At 38.6% G+C, this 19815-nt stretch overlaps 1 protein-coding gene across 1 annotated transcript in view; it reads left to right on the top strand.

The window, feature by feature from the left end:
• The window catches only part of eys (eyes shut homolog), a 235197-nt gene that overhangs the window by 139773 nt on the left and 75609 nt on the right, over positions 1-19815 (top strand). Inside the window, exons 36-40 of the mRNA XM_061744588.1 lie at positions 582-673; positions 4834-4984; positions 5122-5234; positions 5541-5809; positions 12870-13040. Coding sequence (XP_061600572.1) covers positions 582-673; positions 4834-4984; positions 5122-5234; positions 5541-5809; positions 12870-13040 — 796 coding nt within the window. The remainder of the gene's footprint in view (positions 1-581; positions 674-4833; positions 4985-5121; positions 5235-5540; positions 5810-12869; positions 13041-19815) is intronic.

Here is a 19815-nt window from a genome sequence, read left to right as displayed (position 1 = left end):
ATAAGGGCTTTGTTCCATAACAGTGGGCTCTTTATTCTTATTTGGCAATTTGAGAGTTTGAGGAAGTCTGTCTATGTGGCGCTATGATAGGCTGGCGACCTGTCCAGGGTGTTTACCTCTCGCCTGTAATGAGAAGGGATAGGCTCCAGCAGACCCCTGTGACCCTGCAAAGGATATAACGTATATTAAAAAATGGATGGATGAATGGAGAGTTTGAGGAAAAGGATGGTCATGTAACCTTGATACAAGTTGTTTGTTTTCTGTTTGCTTGAATGTCTCAACAGAAGTACTTTAACAACGTAGAAATTATTATTCCATGGCTTGACATGATTGTTTTTCCAAATTTCTTAAAGTAAGGCTTGCATTTTTTGTGATGTACATTTCTTTGGAAAAAGAAATTCATAAAAATGAAAGAAAAATATGTATATATGGATATATATTGTATATATTAATATATTAATCAGACATTAAAAAATGTTTTTTTTTTCTCACTTTCTCCCTAGAGAATCTGCTATTTAAGTTCTTTCAACATTGGCATGAAAAATGTATTTAAATTGTTTAAACTTTCTCTCTGTTTTCAGTATGCGTTTTGCTGCAATGAAGAGGAAACAGTTACACGGATGAATACATTCATTCACGTTGATGATGGCACAGTTCATATTGTAAATATCAGGTATGCTTCTCAGTGTCTGTGACCTTGTAACATCAATGGCTGGTGACATGAACGATCAGACGTGCTCAACTTATATTCACCTTGTGTAGTAAAAGAAAACTCACACAGTATGAGAGTGAAACTGTTCTGACAAATACAAAGTAGTAACAGTTTGCAGAGTTCAAGTTACACAGCATCAAATCTGATGCAGTGTGATATGTGCTTGCTTCAAGCAAGTATATTGGGGGTGGGGGGGGGTAAAGCATGTTCACAGTTATAAGCTACTTAAGTCTTAGTAAACTACAGATTTTGTTGAAATAGTGTTAGCACCTCAGGTGCTATTAGCTAGATCCCTAGTTATCCACTCATTCCAAGTGTGGCAGATTTGCTTTCAAAGAATCTCTGTTTTTTAACTCCTGGGGAAGCTAAATAATTGGCATGAATCAGCAGACTGGGAATTTTGATTTTAGTTCGAACGGGCAAAGGGGGCTTACATTCTAAAGAAGTGAAACAAATGTCAGAATGTGCCTATTAAAATGCATTAGTGATCACTGACCATGTTTTATGGCTTGTTCCAAAGTCTTCATTTGCAGTTTTTCATTAGGAAGAGATTAACAAGCAGGATCGGAGCACAAAATCAATGTTTAAATGATTTAAAGAGAGGCTGCGGCCCCTGTAGTGATATTGTTTCAAAGCCTGCGTGCAGTCTTGCTGCCAGCCCCCTCCATTATATCCTGACATGAGAAAGACTGCGGTTTGGTTTCAAGACAAAAAGTTATTATGTATGAGCCGGAAGCTAAAGCAAAGCAACTCATGTTCAATGCATGTCAAGTCAGTTTAGCTTGCGTTTAAGGAGAAAGTCTAGAGCTATTTTAAACTTGTACAAAGAAACAGTCTCTTCTTTACTGAAGGGAAATTCTGTTGAGGCCAAAACATTTCTGACTATAAAATAATTTATCTAAAAATGACATTTTAGATATAAGCTATAACACTTACGTTGATAAGCACAGTGTGCCAGAAGCAACTTTATTTTCCTTTAAGTGCTGCAACCATGCAGAGTGGGAAGGTTACCGCATGTTTTTGTGTGCTGCCCTACATATACGAGATCCCGGTCAGGTTCAAGGGGCTACAGAGCTCCCCTCCCTTAGTTTTCCCTTCAAGAAAAATACAACAGCAGTATGAATCAATCATAATGTTCTACACCAACGCCTTGAGACATTGCAAGAAAGAGAGCTGTCATAACTAGGGGGGTGGTAGCATGGAAAAATGGTTCCTGGTGTCATAAAGCAAATTCTTTGTAATTGTCCACTGGCCGAGTCTGTCCATCTTTGTCTGATTTGACCCAGAGCTACAACGCCACAACCATCCTCAACATCGCCGCCTAGCTCATTATAGACTTTTAATATATCTTCCCGTCAAAGACGCATTTCAGTATGTTAAATAGATACCCAGTGGGGCTGACTTCTCAAGGACAGTGAGCACTGTGCCCTCTGGCTGCGGGCCAGGCCTGCTCTGGCAGACTGCTTCTAAATTAACCGTTTCTCCATGCTGGCTCCAGAGGAAGGACTTACGCGGCTCAGAGTTTGTGCCCCAAGTGCTTAGGTGGCATATGCAACAGCCTCCAAAGCACAGGCTTAACAAATCAGACTAGATTGCTTCATGGACCTTCTAACTTCCACTTTGGGAACAAGGGGCATCAGGAGACACTAGAGAGGGGAGTCTGCATCTGTGGCCCGAGTACCCTCAAGCTGCAGATGGTTAGTCCTGAATCTGCACTTAGGTAATTATCTGTGCTCCCCTGTTGTTTCGGAGAGGAGAATTGGTATTGAAATCTATGAATGGCTGTAGGGTGTGTCCAGAAATAGTTGTGTGGGAGTTCAGAGAAAAAAAAAAACACTGGCAAAACAAAATGGAGGTCAGGACCAAGACCTTGGGAAAGGATAGTGGTTACTGAGCATCAGCAGGAGAGGGAAAAGAAAATCTACGTACTTGACAACAATTTTGATTATTAGTGTTCACCATTTTAGCTTTTTATAATACAAAATTTCAATTTGTGAAATAAACTGTAACTTAACTAAAAATAAAATAAATATCCCAATTAAAAAAAGTATTTTTAGCTCCAGTGAAGTTAAACATGAAATTAATTGACTTTTGAAATCATCACTTTCTTCATCCAAAAAAAAATAAGTAGTTACAGTGGGGCAAAAAAAGTATTTAGTCAGACACCAATTGTGCAAGTTGTTCCACGTAAAAGATGAGAGAGGCCTGTAATTTTCATCACAGGTATATCTCAACTATGAGAGACAAAATGAAGAAAAAAAAAAATCCAGAAAAATCACATTGTCTGATTTTTAAAGAATGTATTTGCAAATTATAGTGGCAAAATAGTATTTGGTCAATAACAAAAGTTCATCTAAATACTTTCTTATATACCCTTTGTTGGCAGTGACAGAGGTCAAACGTTTTCTGTAAGTCTTCAGAAGGTTTTCACACACTGTGGCTGGTATTTTCGCCCGTTCCTCCATGCAGATCTGCTCTAGAGCAGTGATGTTTTGGGGCTGTCGCTGGGAAACACAGACTTTCAACTCCATCCAAAGATTCTCTATGGGGTTGAGATCTGGAGACTGGCTAGGCCACTCCAGGACCTTGAAATGTTTTTTACAAAGCCACTCCTTCATTGCCTGGGCAATGTGTTTGGGATCATTGTCATTCTGAAAGACCCAGCCACGTTTCATCTTCAATGCCCTTGCTGATGGAAGGACGTTTTCACTCAAAATCAGTGGCGGCTGGTGATAAAACATTTTGGGGTGGCGCACTGGCGAGTGGGGATTACAACACAACTATAAACTCTACTTGAACATAAATTTTGCTCTCCTCTCCTGCGCCCGGAGGAAAATCTTTGAGTAGCCAATTAGAGACCAGCATGAAGTCACATGGAAGAAAAGTTTAAGAACATACAATACACACTCATTTGGCCGGCCCCCCTCGCCATTGAAACCTATGTATTTCGGTCTGCACAAAAAAACAACCCTGAATAAACCCAGTATTAGTCAAACACATTTTATGAGTGCACAGATGTGATAATTACTTTTTATTATGTAATTTATGTGTAGTGTGTCTATATTTTTTCCTGTAATTTTAATGGGGGCGGCGCCCTAGCGCCCCCTATTGACAAGCCGCCACTGCTCAAAATCTCGATCACGATACATGGCCCCATTCATTCTTTCCCTTACACGGATCAGTCGTCCTGGTCCTTTTGCAGAAAAACATCCCCAAATCATGATGTTTCCACCCCCATGCTTCACAGTAGGTATGGTGTTCTTTGGATGCAACTCAGCTTTCTTTCTCCTCCAAACACGACAAGTTGTGTTTCTACCAAAAAGTTCTATTTTGGTTTCATCTGCAGGTCATTCATTAGGTCCCCCGTGTGGTTCTGGGATCTTTACTCACTGTTCCTGTGATCATTTTTACCCAAAGGGGTGAGATCTTGCGTGGAGCCCCAGATCGAGGGAGATTATCATGGTCTTGTATGTCTTCCATTTTCTAATAATTGCTCCCACAGTTGATTCCTTCACACCGAGCTGCTTACCTATTGCAGATTCAGTCTTCCCGGCCTGGTGCAGGTCTACAATTTTGTTTCTAACATCCTTTGACAGCTCTTTGTTCTTGGCCATAGTGGAGTTTGGAGTGTGACTGTTTGAGGTTGTGGACAGGTGTCTTTTATACTGAAAACGAGTTAAAACGGGTGCCATTAATACAGGTAACGAGTGGAGGACAGAGGAGCCTCTTAAAGAAGAAGTTACAGGTCTGTGAGAGCCAGAAATTTTGCTTGTTTGTAGGTGACTAAATACTTATTTTACCAAGGAATTTACCAATTAATTCAATAAAAATCCTACAATATGATTTCCTGGGTTCTTTCCCCCCATTCTGTCTCTCATATTTGAAGTGTACCTATGATGAAAATTATAGGCCTCTCTTATCTTTTTTTGGAGAACTTGCACAATTGGTGGCTGACTAAATACTTTTTTGCCCCACTGTATCTAAAATGCTATAATTAAACATTCCTTTCCCAACGTGTTTCTGCTCTTGACAAAGACTGATGTGATAATGAGTTTACTAGAGCAGCTTTTGTAGCCGGGCTTGTTGTGCATCTACCTGATGCGTTTGTGCTCCTTTAACAGACAGCGCTTGACCCCTTGTGAGGCAGAGCTGACGCTTTCCGGATATGAGAAGATTAAAAGCACGGCAAGTAATTACTGGTTGGGACACATGATTCAACGAACAAACAATGTCTTTGCAGGTGGTTTGCCACAAAACTATCTTCCCAATCAGGTAAGCATTTAATTTACTCTGTTTAATTTTAAGTAATTGCTGAAACTGGTTCTCAAAGGCAATGGCGGCTTAAAGTTGCACAAACAAAACAAATTTTAAAAATGAAATGCATCTCTGCATATATTTTTGTTCCCAAGAGAGCAAAACCATTCCACAACTATACTGGCTGCGTTGAAGTAATTGAAATGAATCGAATGAGGAGCTTTTACGTATCTGACGCCATCGGTGGCAGCAACGTAGACCGATGCAGGTAAAGTCCTCTGTTCTGTTGTGATTTGTTCTTTTGATATAGTCTTTATTTGCCATTGTTGTTTGTTGGTAATGTCATACTCTAAGGAAAAATATTTTCATTTGTATGATGTAGAGTGAAAAAAAAACAACCAACATGTAAGGTTTCATGTCTGCCTATGATTGTAGTGAAAAAATACACTGATAGAGATAAAATTGCTTCACAGAATTCTAATTCACATGTTTAGCCTCGCAATCGAGCCATTTTGATGATAAATTGGATTTTATTCACTTAATCTCACGTAATCTAAATTCTTTTGTCCTCCAGATTTACCTTGGATGCCTTGGAGGCTTCTACCACAAGTTTCTCAGATCTGATAACGCAGCCAGCGCTCTCTGACGCAGTGAAGACTACAACAACGACGACATCAGCAGCAACAGCAGCTCCCACACAACCCCCTGCACCTCCCCTGCATGAACCCCAAGTTTGCCGTGATGGTCTTTGCCACAATGGTGGAACATGCTATCAGGTGCCCGGCAGAGCTTTGCCTTTCTGCCACTGTCAATTGCATTTCACTGGAGCTTTTTGTGAAAAAGGTAGGCTCAAAGATCTTTCAGTTTAATTGACAATATTTACTAGTTTTCATACCTAATATGTAAAACATGCGAAGGCAGTAAAAGCTTAAAAAAACCTACTGTAGTGTGAACTCCAAGAGCCAGTCAACAAATGATGTTGGTTAATGTATTCTGTGCCTCTTTAGCTAATACGTTTTCACTGTGAGAGCAATATTAAGTGATGTGTATTATTCAGGAGGTTAGTAATGAAACAAAAAATCCATAGAAGCGGCTTGAGCCAACACCATGTTGAGGTTGAACTGTATTGTGCACTGACCCAGAGAATGTGACCCTGCAACACTTGTTCTGCAGTCAGCTAAAGCCATTATCCCCGTTTCAAACGAAAATACAAAAATATTTGATTTTGTTCCAACCATTCTGAGACACTGGTCTCTTAAATATTAGTACCAACTTATATAACTTTTTCCTTTGCAGAGTTCCGTTTATTTTAAAAGAAATCTGACATTATTCTTCTGCACCCTTCTGAAGGGGCACAATAAAAATGCTCTGGTTCTTAACAGGTCTTAAATGAGGTGATTACAGTCTAAGATGAAGTTGGTGGCGTGCTCAAGATCTTTGCCCTGGTTCTTAATTCAGTTTTGGCCTAAACCTAACATCACTTTGTTCTTGGGTAAAACAACCTTAGAGGAATGAAAACCCATGGCATATGTGAAACGTTACTTAATCAACAAAAACTAAGCCAAAGTGCAGAAACACTGTGTGGAAAAGCTAAGTAAACCCTTCCTGCCTACGCACTACGAGTCCCAGTAGCAGCCAAATGCTACTGGTCAAAATCACTTCATCTTCAGCGACTGTAATCAGCCCTTTTTAAAAGCATTTTAGCAGTTTAATTGTTGAGCTTTCAGGTAAGTTTTTTGCAATGCCAAGCTCTATGACCATTTCCAAAAAGCTGGGGTCATTTATTCTATACCAGGATGAAGCCAGACCCCCCACACCAACACAGAATCGTTATTTTCTAACATGTCATAATATTTTAGAGTTAAAAGAGTGTGTACATTTTAATTAGATGACTTTATATCGCAGTCATGGTGCGAAAAATGTGCTTAGTACTGTCATCTACAATGACACCACCTTTAATTAAACTAAGTGTAAGAAATCATGTCACTACAACCCCAAACCCTTTTGACTCATACAGTATGCAAAAAAATGACAACATAAGTTAGTATCTCATAGGCTTCCTCTAAATCTAACCTTTCTTTATAGAAAAGCTGGTGTTGCAATTGCCAAATATTTAACTTAATCCTCATAATAAGGAGGATTATTATAGAAGTGAAGCATATTGTGTGAAAAGGTTAAAATGCAAGAAAGTAGCTAAGTCTATTTTTTTTCTCATTTTTTTCCTTACTGTCAAGGGATACATATCTCCATATTGCACTCTTATCATTATCTTAATTAGCTAGTGAAAGCTTTGGTAACAACTGGCCTTTCCTTCTGTAAAGTCCACTTTTGATGCAAACTGTGCTTGTATCCACATCGTTGTTGTTGTAAACCACACATGATGTGGGAGAACAGGTGTCCTGAGAGACAGAACAAGGTTAAGGAAAAGGTTTAGGAAAAATAAAATAAAGAGCCCTTTTCAAATGACCAGTGTTGTATAGTTTTTATTTAATTGCTCTCAGGGGTATAACACTTTTCCCTCCCTGTAAAACTGAAGACACTATGCTGTAAGTCCTGGTTTTAAATGAGGTCGACACACACTGTCATCAAGCATATGCTGTAAACAGTAGGCTTGGAGATTATTTAAAATGTAAGAAATGTAAGCTGTTGACATAACTCTGACAGAACTGTGTTAACAGCCGTTGCCATGGCTGGAGCAGCCTATGTGCACCTGGTAACCAGAGTTGCCATGTGTTTTCTAAAGATGCTAATTTACAGGTGTTTAAGTGATCTACTGAAATGTTATTTGTCTCTCCAGGCTCTGTAACAAAATGATGCTATTTTTAAGGTTTCATCCTCAATTGTTAGGGGGGTTTTTCCTGTGGGAGACAGCTGTTTCGAGGAAAGCCCCCACCTATCCATCTCTGCATTGTTAAGTCAGTTAATAAGACAGTTATTTTACTATTTTCCGATGTCTACACAGCAACTGGAGACAAAAAGTATGAATCATTCATGGACTCATCTGTCCATTATTTTGTGCCCTGCCTTTGTATCTTTTCAGTTTAGAGAAGTTTAGAGAAATTTAACTGGTGCACCAAAATATATCATCACGTGCGGCTTTGTCTGCTACAAAACAAGCTGGACGCTAACTTTACGAATTTCCAATTTGTCCTGATAGTGCAAAGCTGGAACACTACATGACATTTGATATCAGCAAAGCAACACGGTGTACTGTATAGAGTCAAATCCCACCACCATACCTGTAAAAGGAATCAAACTTCACGCTTGATTTTAAAGCACATTCTCACAAGCATGCCTTCAGCATTCCCCCATCTACAATCATAAAATAAGTTCCTGCTTATTCCCCAACTTGTCACGCTCAAAGACATTTCCTTTAAATACCAGCAGTTGCCTTTTCGTCTCATTTCTGCTTAGTTTGAAGAAATGCTCCCCTTCAAAAGCACTCCAGTCTCAGGTTTAACAGAGTGCATTCTCATTTGAACACTCATCCACTGATGTGCTTAGCAACACTAGTTCTTAGCCTGCAGACAGAGTCCAGGGGCTGTTTACATGCTGACAGAGTCTGTGAATGTGAATGGCTACAGCAAGTTTGCTTGGTGACAGCCTTGTACTTACATCTTGTTGAATTAAGTAATAGCCACAAGAGGAGAGCAGAGCAAGTCACCCATGCTCAGAGTTAATTTTAGATAACCTCAGAGTGACTAATGATGTGGACTTGTTTGTGTCCTAGATGAAGCGCTGACATGTCATGCAGTGCATATCTAAATGAAATCTCATGTTGCCCACAGGTCTGTGCAGCCTGTTTTTTTAATTTATTATTGATATAATGAATGTTGCTCATTCAATCCCTAAAATATAAAGAAGTACATACCAGCAGAACACCTTCAAAATATATAGATTTTTAAAAATCCTACATAGAGATATATTACTACTAACCATTCATACAATGTTATTTAAGAGTTGAGGGATTTTAAAATTTAAAAAAGCCATTTGAGACCAACTTCATGGTATTGGTTATGTTCTTATACTTATTACTGCTTAAGCATATAATGTACTTGAGTGGCAATTTTTCACAACAAATACTAGTATCTGGTCTCGTACCATAAGTCAGGTTTTGTCAACATAAAGGCAGTTGGAGTGGAGATGTCGCATTATCAAACACTTTGTGTGGGTTCTTGTAGACCCAGCCAAAGACTTTCTGTGTAGGATGTCAGGATCCAATTGAAACCAATCACAAAATGACTTACTGTATTAAGAAAGTGGGCGTAAAAATCAAAACTACTGAAGTAGGAAATTATTGAACTTGCTCTTTAATGATCGTGACCTCTTGCCAGGGCTTAAAGAGTTAACTCCTTGCTTGTTGTATAGTTGAAGCTGCAACATAGGAATCGGATAAGAATATTAAAATCCAGACAGGAGCATGTTATTGTCTTAAGTTTTTAAAATGGTGCAATCATATGGTGTATTTTTATAAATCAAAAATACAGTATATCTGTACATAAGTATATATACTCGATATCATTGTTATTTAATCCTATCCATATAATCTATAAATCTAGTTTGGCATTGTAAAAACCCAGAAAAGACTGTTTTAAGCTTTTGATCCCTTTTCTCTTCATGTCTTTGACATTAATGGGACCCGATGACGGGTTGTCGGCTTACAGCTTTGCCAGCGCAGTGGCTTGGTGCTGCCAGCTCTTTTTGTTGGTGTCTCTTGTGCAGTTGCCGTAATTGTCGGCGCCTTTAAAAATGTGCCAGCACAATCTGCCCTACTCACAATTTGCCAACAAATATTACAGGATTGATTCATCATTTTCAGTCCAAGGAAACTGCTTCTTCCACAACAAAAGGAATACAGTTTGTTTTCTTTGTAATTTGAAATATTGGCTGTCATGTCTGTTTCACAGAATCCAGTTCTGAGTAGTCACCCACTCTGGTCTGTTAAAAAGAGCAAGAGTGGGAAGGTGGCTGAAAAGACATGGAGAATAGGTGAAGAAAGCAGGATGATGACCATTTAAGGATTTATATAACTGGAAACAGCTTTTGTCTGTGACTAATCGGTAAACTGTGTCATACACACAGATTATCAACCATCAGGCCATACAGCAGTCTTTATTTTCAATCTCTGCAATTCATTGTTTATTTCATCACTTATTCAGTGACTTATTGTTTGAGAATTCTTTAAATCGGAGTAAAACAGAAATAAGTGCATTCTAAGCAGAGAAAAATAAGCCATTAACCACAGAGCCAAACATGAATAATGAAAATGAGCACCAAGTGTATAAATATCATTTTGCAAATAAGAAAATCACAAATGCACAAAGCAGATATTAAATATTTAGGTATTTCATAATATTTTTTTGCAGTGAACTTACCGATCAGTATTGTTTAATTCAGCTATTTACTTTTTCGGAGTGAGGACATGACGTGCCAGCGATGCAGCTGAGCTGTCAGCACAGTGAGCTCACCAGCGTGAGAGAGTCGAGTCAACCCAGTGATGGTGAACTGCAGCAGCTCTGCAGCCGTTTATCTCGGCTGTCTCTGCTGAAACTTTGTAAAACTACCAGGGGAAAAATAAGGCAGGTTTCGCTCTAATCCTCATATCTCTGTGTCTCAGCACAGAATCAATTCACCAAACTTCATTTATATCAGTGAGTAACCCTGTAGTCTCTGCCGTGTGGCATTCGTTTTTCACAAAAATAATCAACCCTCTGCATCTGCAGGGCACGATGTAACAACCACAAAATGGAACTGTTGACTTGGTCCTTCGGTCCGTCCGGTGTAAATCTGATTGAGTTTCAGTGTTGCATTTCAATGTTACGCAATCTAGTTCCTCGTCAGCTCGTTATTTTTCAGTACTTTAAGGAGGCTGAAGTTCTCTAAATGTTTACATTCAGGGAAGATGCAGAAGATTTTATCCGGTTGTCAGATGCGCAGTTAGATCATGTAATTATCCAAATGCATACTACTACACCCATTTATTTATAGCACTATGGAATTCTAGGCAGCGGTTTCTGACACAGTGTTTGCACAGTTTTACTACTATATGTTGTCAAGGGGGTTGAGTTCCCAAAAAGGTGATTGATTTTATCAAACAAAACCAAAAACGCTGCTGAACAGGAATTGCAAAAACCACAAGAGCTTAAACATGAAAAAAATCCAAGCCTTATTACACATGGCGGGGGAAAACAGTACAGACCAGCAGGGAACACGGGAAAGACAAGATATACACAGAAGGCTTGATGCCATACAGGTGGAAACGATCAGGGCAGATGGGAAGAGGGAAGTTAAGACATAAGTTAAACACAAGGACCCGGGGTTTTAAAATAAATCAGGAACCTACAGTAACTCACCAAAACTGTGACATAACTCAAAACTCTGACATATGTCTGCTCTAAATGTTGCCAAACCTACACAATCTACATTTAAAATGCATTTGATTTAACATCAGAGTACCCAAAAAGTGAACAGAAGAGTCATAGCTGAACATCCATATTTGTGTCACTTTAAAAAGATTTTGTACATTCGGTATATTATGCCTGAGTGCAAACTGGGAACAGAAAATTGTAGGTATATTCCCCTGAGCTGAGGATGATGTGGCCTGTTTTGAATTAACTGTCATGGACCTGAGCAGCATGCTGTCCACCAGGTGTGCAATGTCCTTTGTGCAAAAGTCCAACAGATTATCACTTGCTTGTGGAGTTGATGACCTGAGCTTGTACCTCCTCCACCTTTCCTTAAAGTCACACCGCTTTGTCATCCAGTGGGAAATGACACAGTAGCACATTGCCCTGACAAGGCCCTGCTGACTCTGCTCACAGACAGGCAATCTGTACTGCAGAGGCATGCACTAGCCAATGTCTGCTGTTCTCTTCACTAACAAAGGCACTTTAGGGCATTGTTTAGACTAGATATGCCATTCTTGATTTAGATATACACTTGCAGATCATTTTATTAGGGACACCTATGAAATCTAATGCAATTCAGCATAACAACCTTGCCATAAATTCTTCTTTTATGAAGCGTCTATGCTTTCAATAATGTTGAAGTTGCCTAAAAGGTTCTCACTCTACATCATGTTTATGAAGCATTAACATAAATGACGTCAGCGCAGTCTAGCATACCATCTGCCACCAGGATGTCATTGATACTTTACATGTATATTACTTTATCGTGTAACAAGTATAAATGGTAACACATTTGTGCTGTAAAGAGGTTGGTCACATGAGTAACTGTACCTGTATTAAAGAGAGAGGTATGATTAGGTACTGATACCAGTCCAAGCGCTTCTCACCTTTAAGAAGGCGTTATTGTGGGTAGCCTGGTTTAAACTGTTATTTTTGGTTTGGAAGGAGACAGGACAGATCATGAGAAGTGCATTCATTTATGCAATTCACAACCAGTCAATAAGTAGTGTCACAAGTACGGTTCAAGCAATGTTACAAAGTTTTCACTCAGTCTTTTTCCAGACTACTGCTATTTCAAACACTAAAAAGAAAGTTAGCAGCTAGGCTACATGCCAGCTTCCTACACACTTCAAGGAGGCGTGTTTTCTTGAAATACTACAGTCTGTATCAGTGTTCACTGGAATATTGTTATCAATTTACTGGATGTCCTCACAAGGATGCTGAGCTTCATCACTCCAGTATTACCAGAACTAGCAATCAGTGATCTATGTAGTATTGAAAAGGTCACTTTTTCCTGAGAGTTGGCGAACAACACAGTTGTTAGTCCAACGGCGCAATTTCCTGTTGTAATTAGAGACTTTTGATGATTTAAAAACATGTTCACTTTTAAAGCACTTCTAAATCTGTGTTTTCTAAAATTACTGTTTTGATTCTACCACTTTTCACCTCTGACAGTTCAAATGCATTTAATCACTGTATTTAATGCTTGTCTTTAGATACCACCGTGTATATCCCGTCGTTCGATGGCACATCTTACTTGGAGCTGCAGCCTCTCGCGCTCCTTCTCCAGTCTTCTGGTGACACCAGTAAATGGCCCTTCGCCGTCAAGGACACCACTGTCTATTTGACAGTGAAAACTAGCTCTACACAGGGCACCATCCTCTTCAGTGAGTACATGTCATGTTGATGGAAATGTCTAAAAGCGTCTCTGTACCGTGTAAGAAGTTACAAAGCTTGAAAAAGCATGCATGTACTTTTTAATGTTGCTTTTGCTTGAACATGACCTTGTGAGTCATTACAGGTTTCTTTTCTCAATGTCAATTTAATTATTTACCATTAAAAGGTCTTCTAATGCTACAGATTAGAGTAAAAAGAATGTTTGGGTTGACTTTAATTCAAATCTGCTTAAAAAAAAATAATATTTTGATACATTCCTGATACATTTGTGGAGATATTGAGAGCCTGACAACTGCCAGATATTCGTGAACCTTTGTTGTCAGGCCATATCACATTTTCATTTCCCTCCAATCCCATGGAGTTCATCTTTTTTTTTTTTTTATTATTATTATTATTATTATTATTATTATTTATTCCATCATACAGCTATCCGCTTTCTTGCAGAGACAATGCCAGGACCATCATAAGTGTAATAATAACTCCAGACGACGGGGCCAAACAGATTCTGTTGTCCAGTCCAAAAATAACAAAATTCGATTAAGTACACCTTTTAATCTCACTTTTGCCATATTGTGCACAGTTTTGGTTTTCCATTGATTTTTATTTTTATTTTTTTTTCCTGGCCGCCTGCAGGGTTGCCAGCTTTCACACATAGAGGGTTAGACCCATGTAATTTATTTGTCTTATGCTCTGACACCAAACGTCAATTTTCTCACAAACTGAGAATTACTGACTAAATGTTGATGTTGGGCTGAAAAAAAGAGGAGACTGACAACCCAGGTACAGACATCACAGAAGAAGCGCTGTGCAGCAACAGTCAGTGGGAAGTGGGAAATGGGAAAACATCTACTGTAAATGACTCCTGGTTTATCCAATTACCGTCTGCAACTGCAGTCATCAGAGCTTTATGTCCCAGAAGCTGCTAACAAAACTGAATACATCACAGCATTTTACTCACCGACCTCTACTGCACACAATGTATAATGTAACAGGCGAGTTACACCTACATCACAGCGTGTGGTATTTGCCTGTTAACACCAAAAGATCAATAGGCTATGTCTTCTTTTTCAAAGCTGTTTGTAAACTCTGTGTTACACTGCTTGCATGCATATGCTATTTTAGTGCATGGTGTTTGAACTCTCAGCTAGTGATATGAATTATGTGAAAATATATTTCTCTTTTTGCCTGGAAGTTCCATGTCCAGTTGAACACCACTCTAGTACAGTATTTATTTTTAATGTTTGTGTTGTTTTCCTTTTTTCTTAATCTGAAACAGCCTCACACTTTAGTTTTTTATTCATAAGTATGTGGATGACATGTTGAAGATATAAGTCATATTTATTCATACGTGTTTACTCATCAAAGGTGTTAATGAGAAAAAATATGGTATGTTTTTATTTTGTAGTCTCTGGAGGTGGTCAGTCTATGAACTAACTGCATCCAGATGATGGAAGTCTTAAACACTGTAGCAATTAGGCTCTCATCTCTTCTTATTGATTTTAAGCACTGCTATATCCTCAAAGCTTTTATAATTTATACCCAAGTATGCTGTCCAAAGTAATTCAGTCAGAACATCCTTTTTCTCCTGGAGCAGAGGTAGGCAAGTGTGCTCAGTTACTATGGAAACACTAGTTTGTATCTCTGAAATTCTCTCACTTTTCCTCAATTTTAAAAGGATCTTAGAAAGTTGTGGTCCTTTCTGCAGTTTTTACATTACTAAAATGAAGTGAGATGAACAATAACCCCGGGGTTTGGCACCACTTTAAACATGTCTAATCATTTAAATCATTGTAGGTTATTTGCTGTAGCTAGGCTGATTTTCATGATTTTGGCTTGCAGCCTGCAACCATTTTAAGCTACATTATGTTTTTGTAAAATAAGTTTGAATATAATAGACATTTTCTGATTCAAATTAATGTGGATAAATCACACAGATTTACAGTCCTTGAGGCTTTTTTTGCCATTCATAGTCATATCGGAATACCAAATAATGTAAACTCCTGCAGGTGGCCTTTTTTTTTTTTTTTTACTTTAGTTTTTGAATACATGGCTACATGGTTTCCATGCTTCTTTTTTGAGGGGTTTTAAGAAACCCTTTTTCCCAATGTTTGTGTGAAGCAAAACAATTTCTTTTTCAGCTCAGTTCTTTATTTTTAGCTCATCTAGCTATTTTGTGTATTCCAGAATAACAATGTCCACTACCCAAAATATCAACTATTTCCTCAAACGCTATATAATCTGTTGATAAACGTTTTCAAGGCATCTTTTAGGGAACCTTTGAATGATTTATGGAAAATAAATTGTGTGATCTGGTTAATTTACTTCAAAGTGGGGGCTCTCTTGTGGACTTGAATACACACGTGTGTGTATCTGTGTGTGCAATGGCATTACTGTAAAGCAAAATGGTTCTCTGAGCAAATGCCCACAGAAGATGTAAAATGTAGACCTTTGACTGATGATTTCCCAACCAGCTGGTGTCAATGAAAAACTTTTTGATTGCACTCAGGTGTATTAGTTGTTTTACCAAGACATATACATAAACATTGACATTACTGTGGCAAGAAACTCTGATGGTATCCCAAATTACTATATTCATGGTGTAATTGGACTCAATCCGTTATGTTTAATGAAGCAGCTGCTTTTGTTTGTTTGTTTTTAAAGTATACTGTAGGCTGTAAGCACCAGATCAAGTCACATTCCCTGTTAAGTTTTGATGTCCTTTTCCAAATCTTGTCCTTATGGTGGTAAATGCTAAACTAAGTGCTCATGTCACAATGTTCCAGAGTTCTAGTAGTGAAGTAGTTGTGATGTTCTGTGTTGCTCTTTTTCATTAATAGTCCAGTTGCTTGTGTTGTGTTTTACTCACCCTTATATCCCTTTAACAAAGGTAGGAGAGATTTATTATTCGGTGTTGTTGAGTCCAGGTTTCTGCTCATTATTGTGCATCTAATGTTGGTCTTTATATATACTGTGTAAAAAACAAATGCAATTTAAGTTGTGCCATGAAGATGCAATTTTAAGTAAATTACATCATCATGTAACATTATAGGCAATATCATCTTAACAAACAAAAATTCTCATAAATCATCCTTCCATCCATCCATTTTCCACCGCTTATCCGGAACCAGGTCGCGGGGTCAGCATTTTCATAAATCATTTTTGAAATAATTTAGACTGGCAGCGAGTTGTTGTGGTCGTTATTACGCCTTCGTGACATCACGGAGGGTCCTTATTGAAATCCCGACTCTGTTCCTCCTTTGTGGAGTTTGTATATTCTTCCCACTTCAACATTGGTTAACTCCAGTTACACTGGCTTTCTCTCACGGTCCAAAGACATGCGTGCCATGTTAATTGGTGTTTCTAAATTGACCACTGAACTGAGTGTGAGCATGTGAGGTTGTTTGTCTCTGTGTGTCCCTGTGATGGAGTGTCCAGGGCGTACCCTCCTTCTCTTCCATTGACAGTTGGGTTAGGTCCCAGAAAATGAATTAAATGAATGGGCTGACTCACTCACTTGGGAGCACTAACGTCACGAATCATCTATTGCTTTTTCAGTAAATTTTATACAAGCACAAATATAGCTTTCTTGTTCTGCACCCTGCAGCAGACTGGATTTTATGTGTTTAAAGAAATTAGAACATCAATGTGTCATGTAATTAGGAAAAAGAGGTCAAAAGGGAAGCATATGATATTCTAATAAAGGGATACAAATAGCTATGTCTTTTGTGCACAACATAAATGTTTTTTTTTCCGATGTTTGGCAGCTTATGATTGAGGCATAACTTAAAAGCAAACAAAGCCGTAAACAGAGCTGTTGGTGCAGAGATGGGGTCGAAATCACCCTTTCCAATCGGCCGTGGGCTCATATCTTGTATGGCTGCTTTCTGCCAGCTCTTTTGTTCCCACACCTGCACACACTAACACATTCCCCTTTGTTATAGAAGAAAATTGGGATAGGTAGTCCAGGCGGCCCCCGAGTAGACCCTCCTAACAATAGAGCATTGTATTGAGAGGAGTCAGTAGATTTGTGAAGGGGCTTTTTAAGGGCTAAGAAAGCTGAACCATGACAACGTTGCTTAATTTATTCTGCTTTGCCATTATTACGCATCTGTTTAAAATGTATATGAATATAATAAGTACAAGCCAGCTTAGAGGTGAAGCCGTTGAGCCTTGAGCTATAGGTCCTCGAATGACTCCAAAAACATCCAACCGTGTGTCTCACTGGACCACAGTTTCAGTTCCTTGCTCTAAAAACTGCATCCACCTAGATTTTGTGAAGCTGTTATTGTTCCTGTGTTACAGTCAGGTGCAAGTCCAATTGAAGTGGAACTAGCATGCATTGTGCAGCGATCGTGATTTATTCCACACTGGCCAGGCACATACGTGATAAAATTCGTCTTTCTACTTTGGCCTAGAACAACCTCTGTGTTGACATATTGTACAGGTTCACAGCCTCTCATCTACATTTCCCGGCCTGTTTATCATCGCAGTGCACATTATAGTAAATTTTTTTATCTACCCACTTTGCTGGCAGTTAAACAAAAAATATATTACCAGACTATGTGCAAGTTTGCAGAGGAAAATCTTAGGTCAGAAAGCATTTCTTACCGTGGTACTTTTTCTGAGTTGATGTTGGCCTCCTGTGAAGCCTGCTGAGCGTCTCGAGGTTCCCTCAGTGGATTAAATATTTGAGTTTAAGGAGCTAGTATTAATCAGTTTATAAAATTTAATAGCACTCTAAATGGTTGTTTTGTCTAATATTGGTCATAGAAAATGGTTCATTTTACGACAAATACAACGGATCATTTCTGACACAGCTGTCTGAAAGGAATCATTAAAACTTAGGACATGAAGTCCGAGGACCTTCATATGACAGACTTAAATCCTGTTACATCCATCATTCCATGAATCATTTGTTGGCCTTTGTCAATTGTCTTATGACAGTGTGTTGTTTTTTTTCTCTTTTTTTTCTCTAAACAATGAATGTGAAAGGATTGAGGTGCATTGTTTGGAGTGGAGTATATAAATAATTGCAAAGCAGAGCTTTTAAGATGCTACACTATACGTAACACTGCATTTTTTTTTTCTACTACATATTCTACCCTTAAGATTGATTTTGTCCCCAAAATATTTATTTCAGCATGATTGATGGAGTGGTAATAAAAAAAGAAAACCTTCAGACATTGGAAGAATGTAAATAAAATTTTAAAAAGAATGTAAAATAAAATGTTTATGCTTCATGCAAACATATGCATTTGTAAGCTTGCAAATATATTTCAAAAATATACCTAAAAAAATATCCTAAAATTGCTCTTAAAGGAGCATGAGGCAGGATTGAGGCAGGATTTATGAAAACAATTCGTATATGTTTTAAGTTTTCTAGTAATAATGTCAGATGAAGCGTTCCAAACCAAAACGAATGAGCCCCGCAATTCCGGGCCCGAATTTCCCGCGCTGTCCTGCGGATGTGACGTCACATGACGCTGCATGCGCGTTCTCCCCGTTCTCCCCGTTCTCCCGTGCCGGCTTCGCTGTTGGCTGCAGTACCCCCAACGGCCGTCGTGGCGAAGGGTGGCGCTAGAGAGTCTCATTTCTTAAAAGGAGCCTCAAGCTCCTTTAATACTTTTGTCAAGACTAAAAAATAAAATAACATCTACACAGTGATACCGTTGCAATTTAAACTTTTTTTTTATCTCCTTCATTTCAAATGTGACTTAATGCTCAGTGTCAAGTTTGAAAAATTGTTTCATCTCCATCCCATCATACATTGTATCATATATTCATTGGATCTCTGCAGGTCTAAGACTTTGCAGATGTGCTCTATAGATGAGTTTGAACAACTGACAGTTGTGTTAACTTCATGGAATCTTCCTTCTAATCTAACTTTCTATGCTATGTTAAAATTAGATGTATACATTGCTGAAACTTAGTACTTATAAAGTCTCAATTTTAGGGTAATTGGCTCATTTGAGTCAGTATTTTTTTCTGTTCTCAGTGATCTTTGCAATCACTTCATTCACCGCTGCAGAATATGGAGAACAGGAAGCCAGAGTGCGAGCGTTGTCATAAAAAGCGTTGACTGTTCAGAAAGCATGCATTGTAGGCACAGTGTCTTTTATCTAGTAATGCCACCTGACTTACAGTGTAGCATCTTTTTCAAATAACAAGATGGGAACTGAAAAGAAAACTCCTGAGATCAAACAGACAAAGTTAATCAGAAGAAACTCAAAAGATGTGCATTGGGATGCAGAGAATCTCTTCACCAAACCTGCTCCATATACTCCACTCCCCTTTTCACATCTCTCCCTGAAGAAAGCCTGCGAGTCTCCCCTCTGACTTCAATTGTCAGTTTGAGAGGAGAAATATGGGAAGGTGGGGTGAGACAAAGGCGTATAAAGAGAGGGAGAGAACTGGGGAGAGAACAAGTGGCAGGTGCTGACAAAAGAACGAACGCTCGGTTAGGTACGACGCACAGTAACAGGACCACGGGGACCGCATGAAACAATATCCTCGCGGAAGGAGAAATAGAAAAATAAAAGATAGGGCAACATTGACATCTGTAGCAAATAAAGTTTGTCAACAAATAACTTATGGCACCATGCAGAAGAACGGATATGAGAAGAAACAATGGGTCATTGTTGTAGGAAGTTGAATATGTCTGTCTTTACTGCTACATTCATTACATCTCAACAACCTCTATTATGTTATTATGTCCAAAAAGATGTATGATTATGTGCTAAGCATAATTATGTTTGTAGTTGTCGT

Source organism: Cololabis saira, chromosome 17 (assembly GCF_033807715.1).
Source record: "Cololabis saira isolate AMF1-May2022 chromosome 17, fColSai1.1, whole genome shotgun sequence".
Lineage (NCBI taxonomy): Eukaryota > Metazoa > Chordata > Actinopteri > Beloniformes > Belonidae > Cololabis > Cololabis saira.
This window is presented reverse-complemented; position numbering and strand designations above follow the sequence as displayed.